Here is a 27,621-nt window from a genome sequence, read left to right on the forward strand (position 1 = left end):
CGTTTTATTGGATTTGAAGGTCTTGTGGTTATACGGTTGTAACCAGGGATGGGAAGAAATTTGACTCGGTTCGCATTTAAAGGCAAATCTACCTCATCAGCACTTTCCAGATCAATACTCCAACTGAAATGCAGGCTCCTCCGAATTTTGCAATATATTAATGGGTACAAAACCATTGCAAAGCGTGCATGAAAAAAATGCATGTATTGGTGAAAAGAACAAGTAGAAAATACATTGTTTTACGGGAAAATGCTTTGCAAAAAAAATAGAGGCGAATTTGCAAACAAAGCTCTACTATATATATTAGAAGAGGTTTGCACTAAAATACCGATGAATTTTCACATGGACTTTGTAGCAAGAATGGAAATGCACAAGTGATGTGGAACTGTAGAGAACCGAGTTTAAGGTTGGAAAAGTGAGAAATGGAGAGGAACTTAACTTGACAGATTCACACCCACCCGCTTGCAACCCCCTGTAGGACAGGTAAGAGGCCTCTTCAAGAAATTAAAGGCTAAAAAACTCCACTGCACCTCTGTGCCATAGGCCTTGAGCAAATAAATAGATTTTAAGTGGCAATTGGGTGGGGGGAAGTGAACCCTGAAGGATGATGTTGAAGTTACTTACCAGTTTCCAGTTCCTCACTTGCACGGAGGTTTGAAGCACAACGCAGGCAGAAAATGTAAAGAAAGAACTAATGTTTCTGAAGGCAGCCCTGTTAGGGGAAGCTTTTAATATTTGATGAATTATTGTATTTTAATATTTTCCTGGAAGCCACCCAGAGTGGCTGGGGGAACCCAGCCAGATGGGCAGGGTATACATTATTATTATTATTATTATTATTATTATTATTATTATTATTATTATTATGCATCCCTGATTCCCACTGTGCACCTTAGTAAGTTAAAGGGACCCCTGACCATTAGGTCCAGTCGTGGCCGACTCTGGGGTTGCGGCGCTCATCTCTCTTTACTGGTTGAGGGAGCCAGCGTTTGTCTGCATATAGCTTCCAGGTCATGTGGCCAGCATGACTAAGCCGCTTCTGGCGAACCAGAGCAGCGCACGGAAACGCCATTTACCTTCCCGCCGGAGTGGTACCTATTTATCTACTTGCACTTTGACGTGCTTTCGAACTGCTAGGTTGGCAGGAGCAGGGACCGAGCAACGGGAGCTCACCCCGTCGCGGGGATTCGAACTGCCAACCTTCTGATCGGCAAGTCCTAGGCTCTGTGGTTTAACCCACAGCGCCACCCGCGTCCCTTAGAACACCCCATATTCTATCTCTCCATGAACATAGCTGCCTTATACTGAGTCACACCGTTGAGCCCATCTAGCTCAGTATTGTCCACACGGGCTGGCAGAAGCTCTTTAAGATTCCAGGCAGGGGACATTTGCCAGCCCTCCCTGGCGATTCCAAGAATTGAAGCTGGGACCTTCTGTATGCAAAGCACCTTCTCTACCACTGAGTTAGGGTCCACGACTAAGTGACTCTCCCCTTTCAGATCAGTAACAGTTTTCTGCAATAAAACTGGTTGTGCATGCACAACACTCACAAACACGTGAAGAAGCTCGCGGGAAAGAGCACGGAGGCATCGCAGGCAGTGATGTGCTCTGGTAAATCACGCTGCAAGGATCACTGCCTCAGAAAGCTGAGGGACAGAGGAAGGGCGTGGACCTGCAGGTGTAAGAGTGGAAAGCTGGGAGGACAGAGGATCAGGCGGGCATTTTGCAAAGCCTTGACACGGCTCCTTCCCATCACCATGAACAGCACCAAAGCCTTTGATCCTGCGGTTACAGTTCGGGTTTTCTGCAAGGCAAACACTGGTTCGGCAAGTACCGTATCTCCGACGAAGGGCCCCACCTAGGCTCAAGCCAAGCCACCCGTTTGTTTCCCTGCCAGGGAATTTGCACGCTTCACAACACACACACAAACACACGTGTGTGAACAGAATCCAGGCTTTCCTTTCCTCTCCTGTTTTTGCAGCGAATCTGTTCCCCCCAACACCTCGGCAATCGTTTGGCCGAGCGCCGACGCTTGTAATAAGTTTGTTCCTTTGGTTAAGCGTTTAAAGCCACGGAACAGGTTCCAACACTGTCTGCAGAAGCTGTCAATTGCTGGGTCTGGCAGAGAGAACTCGCCCGGCAGGTTCGCTCTGCGGAAGATGCAATAACCGAGCGCAGTCTAGTGGGTTGGCCTTGGACCAGAGAGGCTTTAGAGGCTGTGCCTGCATTTCCCTCCCCACCCTACCCCACCCCCCACGGAGCGAACACCAGTTTTGCAAGGTGGGGGCGGGTGGAAGGGTTGACCTCTTCAGCCTCCCCTTGGCGCTGCTCTGATTCAGAGAGCCCCGTGGCTGCTTCAAATCATAAAACTGGCTCCCACGTCACATGTGCCAGTGCGGCGGCGTAGCTGCGGTGTTGGATCAGGGCCTGGGAAGCCAGGGTTCAAATCCTGGCTTGGTGATGAAGCTCGTTGGGTGACCTTGGGATGGTCACACTGCCTCTCTCAGCCTACCTTTCAGGGTTGTTGTGGGGACTAAATATAGGCCATCTTGAGCTCCTTTGGAGGAAAAGATGGGATGCAATTAATCACCATAATAATGAACCGGCCACATGAATTGACCTGGACCCTGCAATCATCATCTCAGGCCTTCTTTGTGTCCCTCCGCCGTGAGAGGTCCAGGAAGTTGCAACACGAGAACGGGGCCTTCTCTGCAGTGGCCCCCCATCTGTGGAATGCTCTGCCCAGGGAGGCTCCTAGAGATGGAAGCCCTGTGGGGCTCAAATGGTTTGGCTCTATTTATCCCTATTTATTCCATAAGATTTATACGCCACTTGGCTGCTAAAAAAACAAAACCTCAAAGCGGTTTGCGAAAAAGATAAAACAAAAAACCAATAAGAAAAGCTAGCAGCAATAATGTAAGTCTTTCAAAGAGTTAAAATAGCAAGAAACTGAAAACTTGCATCAACTTTCTAAATATCTGGGCAGGCTCTAGTCTAGTGGTGTGTTTGTGTATGTACACACCAGTGCCAGATTTATGTATAAGCTAAACAAGCCATACAGCTGAGGGCCACACTCTCTTGGGAATGTGAGATTGCTCATTTAACCCCCAAAAAAATTAAAGGGAAAGAAACCTGGATGTACATTTCCAAAAATATAACATAAAAACCAATGAAATAAAACCTACATACAGCAACAGTGTTTTGTGTTGTGTATGGACCTATTAGGTCCATAAATTACCAAGCAGCATATATTCAACACAAAAAACAGCGACAATTTGTTGTTGACAAAGGACAGCTGGGCATATCAAGGGCCCCATTACCTTCAGTAGCTGAGGGCCTCATCAATCCTAAATACGGCCCAGGTACACACAGAAACTGGGATATGGGTGGCGCTGTGGGTTAAACCACTGAGCCTAGGGCTTGCTGACCAGAAGGTCGGCGGTTCGAATCCCCGCAACAGGGTGAGCTCCTGTTGCTCGGTCCCGGCTCCTGCCAACCTAGCAGTTCGAAAGCACGTCAAAGTGCAAGTAGATAAATAGGTACCACTCCGGCGGGAAGGTAAACGGCGTTTACGTACGCTGCTCTGGTTTCGCCAGAAGCGTCTTAGTCATACTGGCCACATGACCCGGAAGCTGTACGCCAGCTCCCTTAGCCAGTAAAGCGAGATGAGCACCGCAACCCCAGAGTCGGTCATGACTGGACCTAGTGGTCAGGGGTCCCTTTACCTTTACACACAGAAAAAGGGAAGGGAATCCCCTGCTATCTAACTGGAGGCTCGTTCACTAGCGCTGATTTGATACTATTCCTAATAATACTTTTTAAAAAGAGGAACTAAAAAGGGATGCCTGACTCCTAACCAAGCCTGTTCACAACATAAACAGAACAGGGATGTCCTGTTTAGGACGGAAGGAAGGAAGGAGCAAGGACCCTGAGGTTTCCATGCAGAGAAGGGGATTTTTCTGCCTCGCACTGACTTCCGCAAACACACGTTATTCTGGCTCCACTGTTCTGCCACAGGGCACTGCCAAACAGCCTGCTTATTGAGCATTCGACCTGATCTGTTGGCAGGGAGATTAGTTGCCCGGCTATTGAATGCACGCCCGTTCTGGTTTGTTTGTGGGCAACTTTCATGACTTCGGGTCAAAGCAAGTGCCTTATCACTTTCCTTTTCACGAAAAGTCTGATCTCCTGGGGAACAAGGAGTTTGTTGCGGCAGAGCTCAAAACAAACTAGGATCGTGAGGCCTGAATTTTCTGGACATGTCAGTGAATCCCTAGCCCCCAAACAGGAACAGGTTCCCAGCAGTAAGACCACCTGGAAGGAAATGTTTCTGCTTCCGTTCTGCTCTTGCTCCTGTAAAGAGCACATTGCAGGTGGGTTCGGAATGCCTCAGGCAGAGATTCAGCGTTGCACAAATTCCAAAAGCAGTGAAACTGGACCTAGGAACATAGGAAGCTGTCTATCCTGAGACCATTGCTCCATCTAACTTAGTACTTCCTGCCCTGGCTGGCAGCAGCCCTTCACTGTTTCACGCAGGACTCTCCACTGTAAAAGCTAGTCCAGAGTTTCCGAAAACTTGGGTCCCCAGCTGTTGTTGGACTACAACTCCCATCATCCCTAGCTAGCAGGACCGGTGGTCAGGGATGATGGGAATTGTAGTCCAAAAACAGCTGGAGACCCAAGTCTGGGAAACTCTGAGCTAGCCAACAGTGTACTTTAAACAGAAGTTGGATGGCCATCTATCATTGCCGCTATAGTTGAGATTTGTGCATTGCAAGGGGTTGGGCTGGATGACCTCTGAGGTCCCTTCCAACTATGATTCTATGCTTCTGCAAATGCAATTAACAAACAATGGGAGAAATTGGAAGAATCTCAAAAGAGAAGATAGACAGGGATTGGAAGGTGTTTAAAGGATACTTGCAAAACCATATTGAAAAGTCAGAACTCCTATTAGACTAAACAAGTTCCGTTTTAAATAGTGAAATACTAAATAAAATGGATAACAATGTGTAATAGAAAAAGAAGCATGAAATTAGCTTAAAGGTGTGTGAAAGAAAGTAATAGAAGTGGAAAGAAATTGCAATTGAGTAGATTGGAAGTCTAGCACAAAGGTGGGATGAGAGGTGGTGGATGGTGAGGGGAATTATCTGTGGGATTGAGTGTAGGTATGTTTGAATATTTTTAAGGATTGTGTGAAATGTATGTTTGTATGCTTGTATATTCGCAATATGTGTGTATTAATGCTGAATTATTTTAACAATAAAAACTTTTCAATAATAATAATAATAATGGCGCAACCGTCCTTGCAAAGGGGTTTCGTGGTTCTCTTCCCCAGGGTTAAAGTGTTAAGCGTCCAGTGCTCTCGGATTTTTGTTTTTGCTCTGCAGCCAGGGCAGGGAGGCCATGTCAACGCACAGCAACACACGCCCCAGCTCTATCCAGGGCCAGCTGCCCACAACTCAGCGCTGTCTTCTCAACTCTCCAAATGCCCTGGCTCCTTCTCAGCAAAGAGCTGCTCTCCAGCAAACCGCAATGACTCATCAAGCTTGGCTCTCCGGGTGCCGGGAGCCATACGAGCACACAAACAGGTCCCATGCCTGCGTCCCACTGGAGGGCACCCCCAGATCCCCCCAGGCCCAGGAGTGAAGAAGTCTCCCCTGCTCATTCTCTGCCTGCTCAGGAGATTCCTCCGCGGTGCAAGGGGTGTGTGCTCCCTCTGGCTGGAATATGTCTTCCCCCACAGCTCCAGCCTCGCACTCAGCCAACAGCAGTTTGGTGTTGAATTACTGCTGGAAGATTCCCCCGTCTCTGGGGGAAGCAGGAGCAGCAAAAGAAGAAATGTGGTCAGCGCTGGAGCGGAGCGCTAACTGTTTCTACCAGAACAGCCCTGTCAGGCTCCTGCAGCTGGGTAGGCGAAGGGGTGGGTGTTTCGCACGCAGAACGTCCCGAGTTCAAGTCTCCAGCATCACTAAGCAAGGCTGGGCCAGACCTCTGTAAGAGCTGCGGCCAAACAATGTGGAAAATACCGGGGTAGGTGGACGCGGGTGGTGCTGTGGGTTAAACCACAGAGCCTAGGGCTTGCCTATCAGAAGGTCGGTGGTTCGAATCCCCGCGATGGGGTGAGCTCCCATTGCTCGGTCCCTGCTCCTGCCAACCTAGCAGTTCGAAAGCACGTCACAGTGCAAGTAGATAAATAGGTACCGGTCTGGTGGGAAGGTAAATGGTGTTTCTGTGCGCTGCTCTGGTTTGCCAGAAGCAGCTTAGTCATGCTCATAGCTGTCAAATTTTCCCTTTTCTTGCGAGGAATCCTATTAGGAATAAGGGAATTTCCCTTTTAAAAATGGAAACATTGACAGCTATGGTCATGCTGGCCACATGACCCGGAAGCTGTAGGCCGGCTCCCTCGGCCAGTAAAAGCGAGATGAGCGCAGCAACCCCAGAGTCGGTTACGACTAGACCTAATGGTTAGGGATCCCTTTACCTTTTTAGGTGGACAGAAGGCACATTTAGTATACCTGAAGGAGCATCTCCACCCCCATCGTTCAGCCCGGACACTGGGGTCCAGCTCCAAGGGCCTTCTGGTGGTTCCCTCACTGCAAGAAGTGAGGTTACAGGGAACCAGGCAGAGGGCCTTCTCGGTGGTGGTGCCCGCCCTGTGGAACGCCCTCCCATCAGATGTCAAGGAGATAAACAACTATCCGACTTTTAGAAGGCATCTGAAAGCAGCCCAGTTTAGAGGAGTTTTTAATGTTTGATGTTTTATTCTGTTTTTATTGTTCTGTTGAAAGCCGCCCAGAGCGGCTGAGGAAACCTAGCCAGATGGGTGGGGTAGAAATAAATCATCATCATCATCATCATCATCATCATCATTTAGGAAAAAGGCATGTGAGAGACAAGTTTGCAAAATTGTATATAGCATGGAGAGAGAAAGGAGAGAACAGTTTTTCTCCTTCTGACATAACACTGGAACTCATAGATATCCAACAAAGTTGAAGGCTGGAAGATTCAGGACAGATAAAATAAAGTCCTTATTCACACAGCAGGTAGTTAAACTGTGGAACTCACTGCCACAGGAGACAGTGCGGGCCACCAGCCGGGATGGCTTTAAAAGAGGATTGGACAAATTCATGGAGGAGGAGAGGGCTAACGATGGCTACTGGCCACGATGGCAAAGCTCTGCCTCCACAGCTGGAAGCAGCAATGCTTCTGAATAGCAGTTGCTGGAAACTACAGGAGGGGAGAGTTGGTCTTGGGTTCAAATCCTGCTTGAGGGTTTCACACGGGCACCTCATCGGCCACTGTGAGAACAGGATGCTGGACTAGATGGGCCACTGGGTTGGACTAGAGCAGGGGTCAGCAAACGTTTTCAGCAGGGGGCCGGTCCACTGTCCCTCAGACCTTGGGGGGGGGCGGACTATATTGGGGGGGGGAATGAACGAATTCCTATGCCCCACAAATAACAAAGAGATGCATTTTAAATAAAAGCACACATTCTACTCATGTAAAAACATGCTGATTCCCGTACCGACGCAGGCCGGATTTAGAAGGCAATTGGGCTGGATCCAGCCCCCAAGCCTTAGTTTGCCTACCCATGGTCTAGAATCAGGCATTTCCAACAGGTAGATTGTGATCTACTGTTAGATTGCGGGGGTGTCCCAGGTAGATTGCGGGATGAAGTTTAGTGATCGCCTTTGGCCAACCGTCCCCTAAAAAAAGGTGAACAACTCCCGGCAATGACAATGGGTAGATCACAACCGGTCTTTTTATACTGTGAATAGATCACAGGCTCTTTGGAGTTGGATGTGCCTGGACTAGATGATTGTCAGGGTCCCTTCCAACTCTACCATTCTATGAGTACAGCTGACCACACTATTTTCTTCGGAGAAAAGCAGTGACAAACCTAGACAGCATCTTAAAAAGCAGAGACATCACCTTGCCCACAAAGGTCCGTATAGTTAAAGCTATGGTTTTCCCAGTAGTGATGTATGGAAGTGAGAGCTGGACCATAAAGAAGGCTGATCGCCGAAGAATTGATGCTTTTGAATTGTGGTGCTCGAGGAGACTCTTGAGAGTCCCATGGACTGCAAGAAGATCAAACCTCTCCATTCTGAAGGAAATCAGCCCTGTGTGCTCACTGGAAGGACAGATCCTGAAGCTGAGACTCCAAGACTTTGGCCACCTCATGAGAAGAGAAGACTCCCTGGAGAAGACACTGATGTTGGGAAAGATGGAGGGCACAAGGAGAAGGGGACGACAGAGGATGAGATGGTGGGACAGTGTTCTTGAAGCTACCAGCATGAGTTTGACCAAACTGCGGGAGGCAGTGGAAGACAGGAGGGCCTGGCGTGCTCTGGTCCATGGGGCCACGAAGAGTCGGACACGACTAAACAACAACAACAGACCATGGATAGGCAAACTAAGGCCCAGGGGCTGGATCTGGCCCAATCGCCTTCTAAATCTGACAGGAGGGCCTGGTGTGCTCTGGTCCAGGGGGTCATGAAGAGTCGGACACAACTAAACAAAAACAACCACACTACAGGGTCTCTGATGTGTCTGAAACAAAATCCGAATGAATCTCTGCCCTGCCACCCTCCACCTACAACGCGGTCTGTGCTTCAGGCTTTCTGCCCCGAGAATTAAAAACGGCTGCCTGCGGGGAGTTAAAGGGATTGTTCTCTTTGCTCTCTGTGAACTCAGGGATAAAGATCAAAAAGGTCTGAAAGCTGGGCTGGGAGTGGGGGGTGGAGAGGTGAAAGTAAAGCCCCTTTTCTGTTCCAGGGAAATCTCCTCCCAAGGCATAGCCCAGTCTTCCCCAACCAGACGCCCTCCTGATGCATGGGGCTACGGCTCCCATCACTGCCCCCCACCAGCACAACTGTCCAGAACATGCGGAGGGCACCAGGTTGGGGCAGGCTGCCGCCATCTCGCCCCTGGCCCCAGCCTAGCCGGAATCACCCAGATGTCCCCTTAATGCCACCATCTCCATCTGGCGGATAATCCACGTTAAATAGATTCCAATCGCCTTACGCTCGCGGCAGGCAGAGGCATCGGGACTTATGCCTGAGAGACCCTCCAACAGGGGGAAGCCCACCGCAGCACTCAGGTTCACGCACAAAAGGGCTGTTAACTTGGGGGGGCAGTGTGCTTGCCCGATCATCGCCCCTGAGCCACTAGGTTCCGTCCTCTCCCCCATGCTTTTTAACATCTACATGAAGCCACTGGGAGAGATCATCAGGGGGTTTGGACTGGGTGTTCATCAGTACACAGATGATACCCAGCTCTACCTCTCTTTCAAATCAGAATCAGTGAAGGCAGTGAAGGTCCTGTGTGAGTGCCTGGAGACAGTTGGAGGATGGATGGCGGCTAACAGATTGAGGTTGAACCTGATTGTTCTGGGGGGACAGGAGGTGGGCGGGTGTGGAGGACTCGCTGGTCCTGAATGGGGGAACTGTGCCCCTGAAGGACCAGGTACGCAGCCTGGGAGTCATTTTGGACTCAAAGCTGTCCGTGGAGGCGCAGGTCCAGGGCAACTGTCTACCAGCTCCATCTGGTATGCAGGCTGAGACCCTTCCTGCCCGCGGACTGTCTTGCCAGAGTGGTGCATGCTCTGGTTATCTCCCGCTTGGACTACTGCAATGCGCTCTACATGGGGCTACCTTTGAAGGTGACCCATAAACTACAACTAATCCAGAATGCGGCAGCTAGACTGGTGATTGGTTGCGGCTGCCAAGACCACATAACACCGGTCCTGAAATACCTACATTGGTTCCCAGTACGTTTCCAAGCACAATCCAAAGTGTTGGTGCTGACGAAGGAGCATCTCCACCTCCATCGTTCTGCCTGGACACTGAGGTCCATTGCTGAGGGCCTTCTGGTGGTTCCCTTACTGCCAGAAGTGAGATTACAGGGAATCAGAAAGAGGGCCTTCTCAGTAGTGGCACCCGCCCTGTGGAACGCCTCCCATCAGAGGTCAAGGAAATAAACAACTATCTGACATTTAGAGGACATCTGAACGCAGCTCCATTTAGAGAAGTTTTTAATGTTTGACGTTTTATTGTGTTTTTAATCTGTTGGGAGCCGCCCAGAGTGGCTGGGGAAACCCAGCCAGTTGGGCGGGGTATAAATAATAAATTATTAGTATTATTATTGTAAGTGTTCTGCAGGAGATTCACACTCCCATACCCCCACCAGTCCCTAAAATATCAGAATCCCGCTCCACAGCAGCTCTGAGCAGGGCTTTCTGTGTGGTTGCCCCTGCTCTGTGGAAAACCATCCCTAGTGAGAAACGATGGGTGCCCACAATCTGTCCTTTTTGCAAACAACTGACGGCATTTTTCTTGAGACAAGCTTGGGTGGAAAGGTCTCTAGCCTTATATATTCATCTTGCATTGCTTAAAAAACCTTTCTTCGGTTTGCTTTTTTTGCATGGTTTCGAAAACTATATTAACTGTTTTTATGGCGTGTCTGCAAACTGCCTTGAGACACACATTAAAAAGTCAGTTGACCGGTTGACTGATGGGCGGGTGGAATAAAACCAATCAATAAATGTGTCAGAATTGAATAAGTTCCCAGCCAGGATCCACCTGCCTTCCTCAGCTGCCAGGAGATTTTGTTTTGATGCTCCCTCTCGGTATCTTATCTCTCATCGCCTCTCCCCAGGAACTGATTGCACACACCTCCCTGGTTTCTTGACTCCCATGGGACAGGTTTCTGACTCGCCCACAGCTAGAGAAGAGGGAGCCACGCTTGCCAGCCGCTTTCTGGCACACACACACACACACACACACACCGCCATAGTGGTCAGGCTCAGGAAACCACTTTGCAAGGCTTACGACATCACCAGGAGGTAACGTGCGGCCATGAGCGATGCCAACAGGAGATTCGGCGGCAACATGTGGGAGTGTCTGGTGTGCCAAGCGACAGTGAAAGAACCACATTTAGGCATGTGCAAAGTCAGGCCTGGGGGCCTAATCTGGCCTGCCAGTTGGTTTAATGGGGACCCTGCAGCAGTTTATTTTCTGGGGGGGGGGGGGAAATACTTCAAAAAGCTCAACAACTTCTATCCTAAGAAAAGCTCAATAACTTTGGGGTAAAATGCCAAAACATCAACAACTTCAATCCTAAAAAAGGTCAACAACTCTTTAGTCAGCGTTCACACATGTTCACTTCATCAAACCTGGCCCTCATTGAAAAAAGTTTGGACACCCCTGACATATGTAGTTAAACTATGGCTGGCCACTTCCCTGAACAGGCTGCCTTCAGATGTCTTCTAAATATCAGGTAGTTGTTTATCTCTTTGACATCTGGTTTGAGGTCGTTCCACAGGGCGGGTGCCACCACCAAGAAGGCCCTCTGCCTGGTTCCCTGTAACCTCACTTCTCGCAGGGAGGGAACTGCCAGAAGGCCCTCGGCGCTGAACCTCAGCGTCTGGGTTGAACGATGGGGGTGGAGACGCTCCTTCAGGTATACTGGGCCGAGGCCATTTAGGGCTTTAAAGGTCAGCACCAACACTTTGAATCGTGCTCGGAAACGTACTGGGAGCCAATGCAGATCTCTCAGGACCGGTGTTATATGGTCTCGGTGGCCACCCCCAGTCACCAGTCTAGATGCCACATTCTGGATTAATTGCAGTTTCTGGGTCACCTTCAAAGGTAGCCCCACGTAGACCGCATTGCAGTAGTTCAAGCAGAAGATAACTACAGCATGCACCACTCTGGCTAGACAGTCTACGTGCAGATAGGGTCTCAGCCTGTGTTCCAGATGGAGCTGATAAACAGCTGCCCTGGACACAGAATTGACCTGCGCCTCCATGGACAGCTGTGAGTCCAAAATGACTCCCTGGCTGCGCACCTGGTCCTTCAGGGGCACAGTTACCCCATTCAGGATCAGGGAGTCCTCCACACCCGCCCGCCTCCTGTCCCCCAAAAACAGTACTTCTGGCTTGTCAGGATTCAACCTCAATCTGTTAGCCGCCATCCATCCTCCAACCGCCTCCAGACACTCACACAGGACCTTCACCGCCTTCGCTGGTTCTGATTTGAAAGAGAGGTAGAGCTGGGTATGATCCGCATACTGATGAAACCCAGCCCAAACCCCCTGATGATCTCTCCCAGCGGCTGCATGTAGATGTTGAAAAGCATGGGGGAGAGGACAGAACCCTGAGGCACCCCACAAGTGAGAGCCCAGGGGTCTGAACACTCATCCCCCCCCACCACTTTCTGAACACGGCCTAGGAGGAAGGAGTGGAACCACGGTATGACAGTGCCCCCAGCTCCCAACCCCTCTAGACAGTCCAGAAGGATGTTATGGTTGATGGTGTAAAAAGCTGCTGAGGAATCACAGCTAAAGCATCCTTGGCAGGTGGTCGTCCCCCCAAATCTCTGCTTAAAAACCTCCAAGGAAGGAGAGGTCCCCTGTTTCCAAGGTAGCGCAGCCACTCTGCCGCTTCCCGAAGCACAAAAAGTCTGGTAAGAACAGCAATGGATAATGGTGCTGGAAAGGATAACAGCCACTAGCTTGCAATGGTGTTTGTAACAAGAGGAATGCTCTGTAAGTGAGTGACACCATTTAACCCCTGTGCAGGTTTTGCATGAGCCGGTCAGCTGCCTGGAAGTAGCCAAGAATTGCTCGCTTCCGCCTGAGATGCCCCAGGCGTCAAGGTCATCCAAGAAAGTCATTCTTAGGGTTCCTTGCCTCCCATCTCCATGGGATTTGGCAGGTGGAAACAGAAAACTGGGCTTTCTCAGTGCTGGTTCTCTGCTTCTTAAAAAAATGCCCCCCTTGCACATGGCCTCCCGCTACAAATTTCAGGCACCACATGGAAACAGATTTATTTGGCTGTGGCTTTCAAAGGCTGGATGCTTTCATTTGCCGGCTGCTTTCAATGTTTTATGGGTTTATTGCTGTTTTTATTGTTCTCGTGACCTTTACAGTTCTGTTTTGTTTCTGCAGTTCTTCTGCATTTAATTTGGCCTTGTTTTTTTTAAAAAAAACATGCTTGCCACCTTGGAAGAAATAACGTTCACTTTAGAAGGCAGGATAATAAATTGACTGAATAAAAATAGGTGTGCGAAGGGGTATTTAGCAGAGGAGCTTTGCTGAAGGGACTTGCTAGGTTAGGGATGAGGAGTGGAGGGAATTGGGTTCTGTTCTCACTTAAAAGTGAACCGACCCGATTTGCTATTTCCAAAATAAAAAGCAGACCAAAACCAAAGGCGCCCTTCGAAAAGCGGACTTCTGTAAATCTTACAATGCAGTTCTCCGGCTAAGTGATGTATAAAGGTAAAGGGGTAAAGGAACCCCTGACCATTAGGTCCAGTCGTGGCCGACTCTGGGGTTGCGGCGCTCATCTCGCTTTACTGGCCAAGGGAGCGGGTGTACAGCTTCCGGGTCATGTGGCCAGCATGACTAAGCTGCTTCTGGCGAACCAGAGCAGTGCACAGAAACGCCGTTTACCTTCCTGCCGGAGCAGTACCTATTTATCTACTTGCACTTTGATGTGCTTTCAAACTGCCAGGTTGGCAGGAACAGGGACCGAGCAATGGGAGCTCACCCCATCACCGGGATTCGAACCGCCGACCTTCTGATCGGCAAGCCCTAGGCTCTGTGGTTTAACCCACAGCGCCACCCAGGAATGGCATATCCTGGGGTGAAGTGTACATTGAAAGACCCATGTTGGTGAAAATAATACACACAAATGTACTATACTGCAGCAGGACCGTCTTTAGCATATGTGCTGCCAGGGTGCAAAGATCCGCCCAGCATCCCCAAATTTAGTTTAGTCGCCCCCCAATTAACTTTTATTGAGCTTTTTTGGGAGGGGGAAGCCAAAATTGTTGGCTTTTTTAGGGGGGCGGACTCAAAAAAAAATGTTGAGCTTTTTTGGGGGGGGGGAATCGCTCACCTGTAACGCAGCGGGGGAAACTGCTTTTGTTTCCTGACTCGTCGGGAATATTTGACACCACGGAGTAACAGAGAGACGGGGGGGGGGGGGGGGGACTTCCGCTCCATTGCTTTTCACTGCCGCCGATCGAGAGGGACTGGTATACAGTAGGTATACATTTGGCACGCCCCAGAATTCAGCGCCTGGGTGCCTCGCACCCCTTGCACCCCGGGTAAAGACGGCCCTGTACTGCAGGAAATTGCTTTTGGGGGAAAATATGTATTTTGGAAAAATTCACACTAAAATGCTAGTAGTTTGCATGATGATTTTTTTATATATATATAAAAAAGTGAACTGATATGGAAATGAAGACTGGAACTATGAGAGAAACCATAACTGACCCATTTGACTAACCCTATGCTAAGTCAAAAGGGACGCAGGTGGCGCTGTGGGTAAAACCTCAGCGCCTAGGACTTGCCAATCGTCAGGTCGGCAGTTCGAATCCCCGCGGCGGGGTGCGCTCCTGCTGCTCGGTCCCAGCGCCTGCCAACCTAGCAGTTCAAAAGCACCCCCGGGTGCAAGTAGATAAATAGGGACCACTTACTAGCGGGAAGGTAAACGGCATTCCGTGTGCTGCGCTGGCTCTCCAGAGCAGCTTCGTCACGCTGGCCACGTGACCCAGAAGTGTCTGCGGACAGCGCTGGCCCCTGGCCTCTTGAGTGAGATGGGCGCACAACCCCAGAGTCTGTCAAGACTGGCCCGTACAGGCAGGGGTACCTTTACCTTTATGCTAAGTCAAAGCAAACCACTATCCAAATTAGGGCACAAGTGGTTTCCCCCTTGCCCTTCCCTGTTCCTGTTCCCAGGGAAAACCTGCTCTTCAGTACTAAATCGGAGCAAAGATCAATACAGAGAAAACCCGGATTGCCATTTGCTCCGATTGCACACTTTTGAGCAGCTGGACAAGAGGAAGTGGCGATAAGCCCTTAGCTTCTTACAATACGGCCCCTTTGCATGTTTACTCAGAGAGTCCTGCAGAGTTGCACTGGACAAGTAAGTCTGCTGCAAACTGCAGCCTTGCTGAAACCCCGAAGTCTTGCAAAACCTGAGCTGCCTGATCAGGTTTAGCAAAGTTCACCTAAAAGAGTCTACACTGAGTTTCACTTGAGAGCTCAGGTTCGGCAAACATTATCTTTATCGGGTTTAAACAGGAGATGCCCTGATTAGGCTCTATAAGCGGAGCAAATCTGTGGGGAAATCTGCCCTCTGCCATCAAGACTTGTGATATGGAACAGCCTGGTGTGTTTGCTGTCAGTACGCAGCAAAGTATATTATCTGAGCTATTGGGAGCATTGAAGCAGAGACCTTTGTTTTCTCCCCGTAACCATAGGCAAAGCAAACGAGTCTGGGGGCTGAGTCAAAAGAGCTTTCACTTTCCAAAAGCTGAGAAGCCGATGCCTCAGACACCGACTCCAGGACTGGAAGGGAAGCGCATGTGTGTGCAGAAAAAGGCGCACCGTTTGCCTGCAAGGCCTCAAGCTATTTGCAGATGGGAGGCTATTGTTCCAACAGGAAAGAGAGCTTTCCCCTTTGCTGCCGGCTGCCCTGAGTTCCCGGCCAAAGGTGTGGAGGGACGGGCTGGGGGGTGTCGAGCAAAACACTTTCTCACGCTCCTGCAGATGAGAAAGGCTTTCGCCACCTGTCTTGCGCCAACATCCAGCCCTAGGAGCCTTTCCCAGACCATGACTTTGAGAGAAGAAGAAGAGTTTGGATTTGATATCCCGCTTTATCACTACCCAAAGGAGTCTCAAAGCGGCTCACATTCTCCTTTCCCTTCCTCCCCCACAACAAACACTCTGTGAGGTGAGTGGGGCTGAGAGACTTCAGAGAAGTGTGACTAGCCCAAGGTCACCCAGCAGCAGCATGTGGAGGAGCGGGGAAGCGAACCCAGTTCACCAGATTACCACTCTTAACCACTACACCACACTGGCTCTCACTAGAAGCAGTAGAAGGCTGAGCGCCAAAGAATGGATGCTTTTGAATTCTGGTGCTGGAGGAGACTCTTGAGAGTCCCATGGACTGCAAGAAGATTAAACCTCTCCATTCTGAAGGAAATCAGCCCTGAGTGCTCACTGGAAGGACAGATCCTGAAGCTGAGGCTCCAAGACTTTGGCCACCTCATGAGAAGAGAAGACTCCCTGGAAAAGACCCTGATGCTGGGAAAGATGGAGGGCACAAGGAGAAGGGGACGACAGAGGACGAGATGGTGGGACAGTGTTCTCAAAGCTACCAGCATGAGTTTGACCAAACTGCGGGAGGCAGTGAAAGACAGGAGGGCCTGACGTGCTCTGGTCCAGGGGGTCACGAAGAATCAGACACGACTAAACGACTAAACAACAAGAAGAAGAAGAAGCCGGGAGAGAAAAGAGGAGTTCAGGGATATATATATATATACATATATATATAATTTGTGTGACCTTGTTTCTCAATTTGATCCTGTCACATGGTTTTGTTGTTTTATACATTGTGACCATTATTTTTATTGATTACAGTTTAGTAATTGTTGTAATTGTTAAGTGCAAACTGATTATTTATTATTTGAAGGTATGTAATTTTACTGTTTACTGTACTATTATATTCCAATGGATTGTTGAATACAGTGGAACCTTGGTTCTTGAATGGCTTAGTTGACGAACAAATCGACTCCCGATCTCCGAAAACCTGGAAGTAAGTGTTCCAGTTTTTGAAAGTTTTTTTTCAGAAGCCGAACATCCAATGCGGCTGTAGGCTATTGTTTCCAGGGCACCTGCACCAATCGGAATCCGCGCCTTGGTTTTCGAACGTTTTGTGAGTTGAACAGACTTCCGGAACAGATTAAGTTTGAGAACCAAGGTTCCACTGTATTACTTTACTTGATATAAGGGATTCCCTTGGAATCTATTGCAGAAAGACGACTTGCTCACATGTCACTCTTATAAACGGCACATTTCAAGCATGGAGAAATCCCTTCCCATACTGTCCACTTACTGTTGTGCAACTCTCCATCTTCAAGGGTCTTCTCAGCTGGGCTCAGCCGGTCTTCCAGTCTCGTCTGCATAACAAGGAATGGAAGAAAAATTTAAAAAGTTGAAGGATAAGGTGACACCTCTGGGGCCTTGGCAAATCAAGATGCAGTGCTATGAGAATCCTGCTGAAAGCGGGTCTCCTGTGGCGGTATCCAGACAAAATACACCTAGACTTCCTTTATGGCAGAAAAAGTTTTCCTTGGACTGCTGTTTGCTCCGATTCAGCTTTAAAGAGCAGGTTTTTGTGGGGAAGGCTCTGGAGCAAAAAAGGGGGATGCTCAGTCAGAGGTGGAGCTCCAAAGAGCAGAAGCTGTTCCCAGGGCCATTTCAGGAGTGCTTGCCTTCTTCTTCTGGTGCAAAAGGAAGAGGCTGAGGGGGTAATGAGCCTGGAGCCCAAATTTGCCATGCAAAAGCGAGTTGTTCCCTAAATCAGACTGCCCAGTGTTCATTTATGCTGTGCTGTTAACCAAACATTCACTTATCACTATTCTGTGTGACAGGCTCTTTAGATGTTTGTGGAGTGGGCATAGCTTTGCACCATGTGAAGAGAGGGACACCTAAAAATGAGATGAGTACATTTCTTGCTGTTACTTGCTGGAAAACACACTGCATCTGATCCTTTGCCACTCTAGTGCCCTGGTTTGTTTGCACTTTTGACTCCCGGGGTCCCTTCCACCTCTGCAGTTCTATGATTGTACGTGATTGCAAGGCTTCACGCTTGTTATTTTACTCTTTCTAGTGCACAGAAAAAGCTTTGGGGAAAGTGGGTTCCTTGTGCAAAAGCCCAGGTCCAAACCGAACTCTGCAAGCTGCATTTGGCAGGATGCAACTGGGTGCCACCCACAAACAGCGACTCCTGCACAAACTTAGAAGTTTCCTATATGCATCTTGGGCTTGGGTGTGTGTGTGTGTGTGTGTGTGTGTGTGTGTGTGTGTGTGTGTGTGTGTGTTTTAAAGGCATCTGGCTGGTCTAGCCTGGCCTGTTCTTAATCACAAGCAAAAGGAACGGTAAACCGCAGAGCTGAGTATATGCTGCCACTTAGTGGCAAACGCCAGCTTCAACAGGCCTTTCTGAGGAACGGAGGAACCAGAGGAGCCGACCCACATTACCACTGGGAGGAGAATGATGCCTCCTAAGGCCTTTGGAACGGGACTCACAGCAAAAGCATCTGCTTTGCACATAGAAAGTCCCAGGTTCCATGACCGATATCTGGGACAACACACCATGTTTCAAACCCAATACGATCTGCTGCCAGCCAGGGCGGACCAGTGGCTCTTAACCTTTTTGGAGTCACAGGCCACTTTGGGAACGCAATGGAGGCTACGAAGCCTCTCCGCAGAGAAAAGTGTGCACATGCACACACAAATGTTGAACGCATATTTATTTTAATGCACTGGGGACTGATTTCCTTCAAGGACCCCCTGAAGCCCATGCATGGAATCCCGGGGGGCCCATGGACCACAGCTTAAGAACCCCCTGGAATAGAGAATAATGAGTTAGATCTGTGGTTCCCAAACTTTTTCTAGGCCTTGAGTGCAGGGTAGAGAACATAGTTGGACAAACTGTTGTTGTCGTTTAGTTGTTTAGTCATGTCAAGATGTCAAGTCCCGCAGGGCCCTAGGCTCTTGTGACAGAGCGTTCCACGAGATTGGGGCCACAGCCGAAAAAGCCCTGGCTCTGGTTGAGGCCAGCCTGACCTCCCTGTGGCCCAGGACCTGCAAGATGTTTTTATTTGAAAACCGTAAGGTCCTCCGTGGGACATACCAGGAGAGGTGGTCCTGTAGGTACGAGGGTCCCAGGCAGTATAGGGCTTTAAAGGTTAAAACCAGCACCTTGAACCTGATCCTGTACTCCACCGGGAGCCAGTGCAGCTGGTTTTTCACCGGGTGAACGTGATCCCGCAGCAAGGAGTCTCGCCGCAGCATTTTGTACCGGCTGGAGTTTCTTTAGTTTGTTTAGTGCTGCAGATGTAATGTTTGGGGTCTTTTGGAACTGGAGGCTGCAGCACTGGAAGCGACAAGACTGCCTTGGGATGTGAATGCGCTGCACTCTCTCCATCTAGGTTAAAGTTGTATATATATACACATAACTGTACACTTAAGGCCTTAATGCTGGCCAATCCGCTAGGGAGGAAGTCTCCATTAAGTAGACTTCTCTTTTTCCAGTATGAAAACTGCCAGAATAAATAGACATGTGTCTGAATTGGGACCCTAAAGGGGGGCCCCTAATGGTTAAAGTCCCCTAACTGCATGCTAGGGTTACAGACACACACACACACACACACCCAACACCCAACACCACTGGCAATTGGTGTTTTTAAAATACTGTAGTTAAGGTCACAGATTGCAAGCCGCGTGCAGCAGCGTCTAGGTTGACTCTAAGAGTTAATGATTTACCTGTCCAGGTTATCAAAGGAGCAGCAGAAAGGCACACATTCTTATTTGTTTTGTATTCCTGACTCCTCCAAAGCTCACTGGCAGCTTAAAAAACTGATTAAGAGACAGCGCAGGAGTACCCACCTTAGAGGACAAGAGACCCGAAGAGAAAAAGAAAACAGGTCTGCTAGCCTGTTTCTAAGCAAAAAGTCAGGATGCTAGTTCTGACATTTGAAGCCCTGTGGACCTTGGAACCTGGGTGCCTTGAGGACTGCAACTTTTATGTGCTTACTTACAAAGGAATAAAACTTCTAAACGGCTGGCTCAAAGAAACAAATATACCTTGGTTCTCAAACAGCTTGTGACTCAAACGTTTTGGCTCCCGGTTTGCAAACGTTTTTCGGAAGCCAAGTGTCTGAGTCGGCTTCCGTGGCTTCCGATTGAGTGCAGGAAACGGCTGCAGCCAATCGGAAGCCGCGCCTTGGTTTTCGAACGTTTTCTCAATTCGAACTGACTTCTGGAACAGATTCCGTTCGAGAACCAAGGTACGACTGTAGAATAAAATAATAAAATTTCCAAGTGGTCGGGGGGGGGGGGAGAGAGATGGGGGGGGGGGGGAGAGGCGAGAGAGAAACCTGACCAGGAGGGTTGACATCCATGGCATTCACTCAAATATAATAATAATAATAATTTATTATTTACACCCCGCCCATCTGGCTGGGCTTCCCCAGCCACTCTGGGCAGCTTCCAACAAAATATCAAAATACATCAAACATTAAAAGCTTCCCTAAAGAGGGCTGCCTTCAGATGTCTTCTAAAAGTCTGGTAGTTGTTGTTCTCTTTGACATCTGCTGGGAGGGCGTTCCACAGGGCGGGTGCCACTACCGAGAAGGCCCTCTGCCTCGTTCCCTGTAACTTGGCTTCTCGTAGCGAGGGAACCGCCAGAAGTCCCTTGGCGCTGGACCTCAGTGTCCGGGCTGAACGATGGGGGCGGAGACGCTCCTTCAGGGATAGTGGACCGAGGCCGTTTAGGGCTTTAAGGGTCAACACCAACACTTTGAATTGTGCTCAGAAACCAAATGTGCCTTAAAATTCTGGAGACCCCCTCCCCCCGGTGTTGGATTTCAGAGATCAAAGGCATAACTGCTGGGGGGGTCTCAGAGTCTTGCCACCATGCTGGTCACAAATGCCAGCTGGCTCCCCCCCCCCATGCTTTCCCTATCATGGCACCCTCCAAATGTTTGGGGGGCCAAATCTCCAATCAGCCGCAACCATCACAAGGAAGAAAACAATGGGAGTTCTAGGGCTGGTGGGAGTTCTAGCTCAAAGCGTCTGGAGGCCACAAGGTTGGCAAAGGCTGCCTTAGGATGTGGGCAGCATCTGGCCAGCGTTTCCAAACCTCCCTTAGAGACAGACACTGGAAGGACTCACCACGCTGATGAGATCTGATGGGTCCCTCTTAAAAGTTCGGGTTGATAATTGCCGTTTTTTCCTGCAACAGAGAGACAGAGAGAGAGACATTTGCTTGGCTTTTGAGTCAAGAGATTTACTGCATGCTCCTTGCGATGCCATTGAAAACACGGTTCAGACCCCGAGGCCCTGAAATCAAAGCATGACTCAGGAAGTCTCTTGGGCTATCCAGCATGTGGGTAAGTGGCCAGGTTGCCCATACAAATTCATTGGAAACTTCACTCAAGACTGCCAAATCAGATGCAGCAAAAGCCACAAATTTGGTCAGACCCCAGGTTAGTCCTGCGTCCAGTTCTGGGAACTCCAGTTTAAGAAGGATATTGAATATGTGCAGAGGAGGGAGATCAAGGGTCTGAAAACCAAGCCTGATGAGGAACGGTTGAAGGAGCTGGGGAGGTTTTTAAGCAGAGACTGGATATCCATCTGTCTTGGATCCTTTAGTTAAGCCTTTCTCAACCTGTGGGTCCCCAGATGTTGTTGAACTACAACTCCCATCACCCCTAGCTAGCAAGGCCAGAGCTCAGGGATGATGGGAGTTGTAGTCCAACAACATCTGGGGACCCACAGGTTGAGAACCGCTTTAGTTGATACTTTCCCACATTGCAGGAGGTTAGCCCAGATCAGAGTTTCCCAAACCTGAGTCTCCAGCTATTGTTGGACTACAACTCCCATCATCCCTGACACTTCTTATCGCATAGGCTGATAAGTGGGTGGGATCCTGCCTTGGCTCTGGCGAGAATGTGTTAACACCGGGGAGGCACCATTAACAACTATTAAACCAGAATGATGTGCGGATGGTCCAGATTGCAGCTATAACAAAGGCGGCATTTTTCCATCTCTGCCAAGCTAAGCAGTTGGCTCCTTACCTCTCTCGCCTTGACCTTGCCACTGTGATCCACGCGACGGTCACCTCCAGAATGGATTATTGTAACTCACTCTACGTGGGGCTGCCCTTGAGACTGACCCAGAAACTCCAGCGGGTGCAGAATGCTGCGGCGAGACTCCTTACGGGGCCCTCGCTGCGGGATCACATTCACCTGGTGCTATACCAGCTGCACTGGCTCCCGGTGGAGTACAGGATCAGGTTCAAGGTGCTGGTTTTAACCTTTAAAATCCTATACGGCCTAGGACCCACGTACCTATGGGACTGCCTCTCCTGGTATGTCCCATGGACGACCTTACAGTCTTCAAACAAATCTTGGAGGTCCCGGGCCACAGGGAGGTGAGGCTGGCCTCAGCCAGAGCCAGGGCTTTTTCGGCTGTGGCTCCGAATTGGTGGAACGTTCTATCACAAGAAACTAGGGCCCTGCAGGACCTGACATCTTTCCACACGGCCTGCAAGACGGAGCTGTTCCACCAGGCCTTTGGCCAGGGCACAGTCTGACCCCCTCCTTCGGTAATCCTCACAGCACTCTAGCCCAATGGTTGCCATGAATTTGACTCTGAATTGATTTTAGAATGAATTGATTTTAGAATGCATTTCAATTAATTGATTGTGATTTTATGTAAACTGTGTTATTTTTACTGTTCTTAGCCGCTCTGAGCCCGGCTTTGGCTGGGGAGGGCGGGATATAAATTATTATTATTATTATTATTATTATTCCACAACTAATCCACTATTACTGCATCAATGACATGCCGACTGTTGCAGGACACACCGGGACCAGGGAGAAGAGTCGGTGGAAGAAGAGTCGGTGGAAGAAGAAGATTGGAAGAAATTTAAAGACTATTTAGAGAAATATTGTAAAATTAATGAATGTTAGAATGATGTTGGAATGAAGTTAAGTGGTTTTAGCAGCAATATTATTAAGGTTTATGTAAAAATGGATTATTAATAGATGGGAATTTGAAGTAATAATATACTAAGATTAGGGATTAAGATAAGAACAAAAAGGGAAAGGATTTGCTGAATTAATTAACTGATCTGGGATGCAAAAAAGGGAGGTGTGAGGAGGTCCGGGAAACAAGTGAACGAAAGACAAGATATGGAAAGACTGATTTGTTTTTAATTGTTATTCTATTTTTTTCTGTTTTTTGTATTTTATTTCCTCTTTTTTGTTGTTGTTGTTGTTGTTGTTTTTGTATTATTGTAATTTTGTTTGAAACTTTAATAAATATTATTATTTTTTTAAAAAGGACACACCGGCCTGGAGGGACAACCCCCTCCCCTGTGTCCAGGTTCTCCACTCTAAGTGTCCCAGGACCCAGAACACAGCCTACCTGTGACACCCCAAAGCTGCCACCTACCTTTTGAAGGGGAAGCAGAGCAGCAGCAGCAAGATAAGGGGGGCAACGGAAGCCACAGCCCCCAAGCCCCACACATGGGGGGCAGGCGGGGGCCTGGGAGAGGTTGCAGTCTCTGTCTTCTCTTCCAGCGAAGGAGCCATACACTCGCGGGAAAGGAGGGAAGCGAAACTGAGAGGGGAAAGAGAGGAATGGTTTGTTTCTTTCATCTGTTTGATAAAATTTATATACCGCTCGGTTGCAAAAAAACAAAAAGCAAGCCAACAAGCAAACGAAAACCCTTCAAGGTTTACAAATATATATATAACTCAAACACTGAGATCCTGCTCTGTTCCAGTAACAAGAAGCCGAAAGCACCAGCCTGAAGATGACGAGTGAGACCTCGTCGAAACGTCGCCTAGACACCCCAACTTTTACACGGGAAGACACCCGAGGACACCAAAACCTGCATTCCTATACCCGTGAAAATCTACGAAAGCAAATATATATATATATATATATATGCAGGTTTTGGTGTCCTCGGGTGTCTTCCCGTGTAAAAGTTGGGGTGTCTAGGCGACGTTTCGACGAGGTCTCACTCGTCATCTTCAGGCTGGTGCTTTCGGCTTCTTGTTACTGGAACAGAGCAGGATCTCAGTGTTTGAGTTCCTATAAATACTGTTGAGGAGGTGTGGTGTATAGCCTCCAATGTTCTGGGCAGAGAGGAAGTTCCCAGGCTAGTGTGCCTTTTCTTCTTTTGTTCCTTAATTGCTTGAGGGATATCTTGAGTGATTTCTTGAGTGATATCCTGAGTACCACTTAGGTGGGTCATTAGGTGTGGATTAGTTGCTAAAGCCTTTGTGTCTTGACCTCTTGAACTTTGTGAAGAGTTTTTCTGAGAAGATGGCTGTACTGCACTTAGTTGTGCTCTGGCTTGGCTTCGTGTATAGGGGCGAGCTGTGGTTTTGTGGCCTGTGCCAGCCAGATCTGTGTAGGGATTGCAGGGGGGTGCAGCATCCGGAGGTGCCACCATGGTTTGGCTACTGGATGGTGTCTGTAATTTATCTGTGGAGAGGGTCTGGGTTTGGGTCTGGTGTGGTTGATTGGTGATGGCGTTCTGTGTGCCTCTGGTACTGACACCAGATCCGAAAAGCACCAGCCTGAAGATGACGAGTGAGACCTCGTCGAAACGTCGCCTAGACACCCCAACTTTTACACGGGAAGACACCCGAGGACACCAAAACCTGCATTCCTGTACCCGTGAAAATCTACGAAAGCATATATATATATATATATATATATATATATATATATATATGGTTTTGAATGTCTGATGTAGATTTTTTCAATTTCGTTGTTCTGTATGGGACAATGACAATAAAGACTATCGTATCGCATCACAAGAAAGGTTTAGAAGCATACTCTGAAACATAAAAAGTTAAAATACTAAAACAGATTAAAACCACACCAGCTTTCTAAGGATCTGGGTGGGCTTGTCTGAACAAGAATGCTTTTAGCAGGCGCCGGAAAGATAACAGCTAAAGGCAGTTGCTACATATCAATAGGCAGGAATATAATGGTTGTAGTAGTAGTAGTAGTAGTAGTAGTAGTAGTAGTAGTAGTAATAATAATAATAATAATAATAATTTATTATTTATACCTCGCCCAAGAAATGACAAACCTAGACAGCGTCTTGAAAAGCAGAGACATCACCTTGCCAACAAAGGTCCGTATAGTTAAAGCTCTGGTTTTCCCAGTCGTGATGTATGGAAGTGAGAGCTGGACCATAAAGAAGGCTGATCGCCGAAGAATTGATGCTTTTGAATTATGGTGCTGGAGGAGACTCTTGAGAGTCCCATGGACTTCAAGGAGATCAAACCGATCCATTCTGAAGGAAATCAGCCCTGAGTGCAGGATCTGGAAGGACAGATCCTGAAGCTGAGGCTCCAATACTTTGGCCACCTCATGAGAAGAGAAGACTGCCTGGTAAAGACCCTGATGTTGGGAAAGATGGAGGGCACAAGGAGAAGGGAACAACAGAGGACGAGATGGTGGGACAGTGTTCTCGAAGCTACCAGCATGAGTTTTTCAAAACTGCGGGAGGCAGTGGAAGACAGGAGTGCCTGGCGTGCTCTGGTCCAGGGGGTCATGAAGAGGCGGACACGACTAAACGACTAAACAACAACAACAATACCTCGCCCATCTGGCCACTCTGGACGGCTTCCAAGACAATATTAAAATACAATAGTCTATTAAACATTAAAAGTTTCCCTAAACAGGGCTGCCTTCAGATGTCTTCTAAAAGTCTGATACAGTGGTACCTCGGGTTAAGAACTTAATTCGTTCTGGAGGTCTGTTCTTAACCTGAAACTGTTCTTAACCTGAGGTACCACTTTAGCTAATAGGGCCTCCCGCTGCCGCCACACGAATTCTGTTTTCACCCTGAAGCAAAGTTCTGAACCCGAAGTACTATTTCTGGGTTAGCGGAGTCTGTAACCCGAAGAATCTGTAACCCAAGGTACCACTGTAGTTGTTTTTCTCTTTGACATCTGGTGGGAGGGTGTTCTATACAGCACAGGCAAACAGAAGGCTTTAAATCTGCGCAAATTTTATTTTATTTGAATCGATGTGCCAACTTTTTCTACAAGGCAACAGACATGGTTTTCCCACTCCTCATTTCATACCCACAACAACCCTACGAGGCCGTTCGGTTAGGCTGAGAGGCATTGGGACTGGCCCCCAAGATCCAGGGAGCTTGAGGATCAAGTGAGACCCTGTCTCTTCCTGGTCACAGCCCAACCCCCTACTGGCTCTCTGCTGGCCCATAATGGCTCAGTGGTGGAGAACCCCAATTGTCCATCAAAGGCACCTGCAGCTAAAAGGTTTGGATACAGCAGGGTGGGTGTGGTGTTTCTGTCTCCCAGATTATTGACTTTCAAGAGGAATTTAACAGCATCCTTGTTGACGCAGGAAGCGGATGGTTCAAAGACGTCGGCCACAGCAGCCTTGGAATTGCAGTTCTAGGATTCTTATGAAGGCTGGAGAGCCAGTGTCCAAGTAGGACCTTTAAACTGGACATGTTGAAGGTGACCCGGAAACTACAACTAATCCAGAATGCGGCAGCTAGACTGGTGACTGGGGGCAGCCGCCAAAACCACATAACACCGGTCTTGAAAGACCTACATTGGCTCCCAGTATGTTTCCGAGCACAATTCAAAGTATTGGTGCTGACCTTTAAAGCCCTAAATGGCCTCAGTCCAGTAGACCTGAAGGAGCGTCTCCACCTCCATTGTCCAGCCCGGACACTGAGGTCCAGCGGCGAGGGCCTTCTGGTGGTTCCCTCACTGCAAGAAGTGAAGTTACAGGGAACCAGGCAGAGGGTCTTCTCGGTAGTGGCGCCCGCCCTGTGGAACGCCCTCCCACCAGATGTGAAAGAGATAAACAACTACCTGACATTCAGAAGACATCTGAAGGCAACCCTGTTCAGGGAAGTTTTTAATGTGTGGAATTTTGATGTATTTTTAATCTTTGTTGGAAGCTGCCCAGCATGGCTGGGGGAAGCCTACCAGATGGGCGGGGTACAAATATTTATTTGTTTATTTATTATTAGAATTGCAATTCTAGGACTCTATGAGGGCTGGAGAGCCAATGTCCAAGTAGGACCTTTAAACTGGACACCCCACTCTCGCTTTCTCTCTCCCTCTCTGCCCGTCCGTCCTATGACCCTGACACATGTCCCTGGAAGAAAAAGATGAATGAACGCCCTGGCTGCCTGCTCATGCGTTCTTCAAAGAGGACGGGAGATTAGGAAAAGGAGCGCTGGATGAATAACAGAGGCGAGGAGGAGGAGGCACCGATGCAAAGCCTTACGGGCCGGCAGGCGTCCTTGGGAGATTGTGATTGCTTTTTCAAAAAGAGAGAGGTGTCCTTTATTCCTCCTGGGACTGAGAGGAGTCCAGCCCAGGGACCCACCAGGAAGAAGAGGCTGTATTTGAAGTCACCCAAGAGGCGTCTCCCGCAAACGACAAACAGGACTATCCGGTTTGGGTGAGCCCAAGGGATCTGCAGCTGAGCAGCCTTGGCTTGTTGATTGTCCCTCCCAGTTCTGGCTGGCTGGCGAACAAATGCTGGTGTCAGAAAGGAAGAAAAGGGTGAGGAGGCGAAAGAGAGGAATCTGATGGATTAGCAGAGGGCTCTCCTTCTTGCGAGGTTTTTTAGGCAGAGGTTGGACGGCCAGCTGCCAGGGATCCCTTTTTTAAAATAATAATATTTTTTATTGAACGATTCCATGTTACAAAAAACACCACAACCACACTAGCACCAAAGGCAACCGAGAAATAAAAATTACATACATCAATATTTAGTTTATTTGTTATTTCCCGTCTTATTTCCTCCCAAACAGTCCATACAAAAACACACATATGTACAGACACACACACACACACACAAATTGATAATAATGAAAGTAAACATTTTCCCCCTGTTACCTTACAAAATCTTTTCAATTTTGACTTTGTGTCAAGTCCTTTCGCATATGTTTTATCTTACAATCGAAAGTACACAAAGCAATAAACCTTTCTATATAAATTTTCCAATACATTCTGA

At 48.6% G+C, this 27,621-nt stretch overlaps 1 protein-coding gene and 1 long non-coding RNA gene across 3 annotated transcripts in view; one reads left to right on the top strand and one right to left on the bottom strand.

Moving 5' to 3' along the window:
* LOC114594935 (uncharacterized) overlaps nt 1–27,621 on the bottom strand; it is a 40,860-nt gene that overhangs the window by 7,470 nt on the left and 5,769 nt on the right. Inside the window, exons 2-4 of one of the 2 annotated variants that reach the window (XM_028725229.2) lie at nt 23,041–23,208; nt 20,755–20,815; nt 16,910–16,973 (exon numbers count right to left, since the gene is read on the bottom strand). In XM_028725229.2, the coding sequence (XP_028581062.2) occupies nt 16,910–16,973; nt 20,755–20,815; nt 23,041–23,208 (293 nt within the window). The remainder of the gene's footprint in view (nt 1–16,909; nt 16,974–20,754; nt 20,816–23,040; nt 23,209–27,621) is intronic. The other variant, XM_077925383.1, reaches the window with a different exon arrangement.
* LOC144327185 (uncharacterized) lies at nt 18,437–23,030 on the top strand. Its single transcript, XR_013392088.1, has 3 exons — nt 18,437–19,868; nt 20,825–20,972; nt 22,445–23,030. It is a non-coding gene; the product is annotated as an uncharacterized LOC144327185 (long non-coding RNA).

The sequence above is a fragment of the Podarcis muralis genome, chromosome 3 (genome assembly GCF_964188315.1).
Source record: "Podarcis muralis chromosome 3, rPodMur119.hap1.1, whole genome shotgun sequence".
In the NCBI taxonomy this organism is placed as follows: Eukaryota; Metazoa; Chordata; class Lepidosauria; order Squamata; family Lacertidae; genus Podarcis; species Podarcis muralis.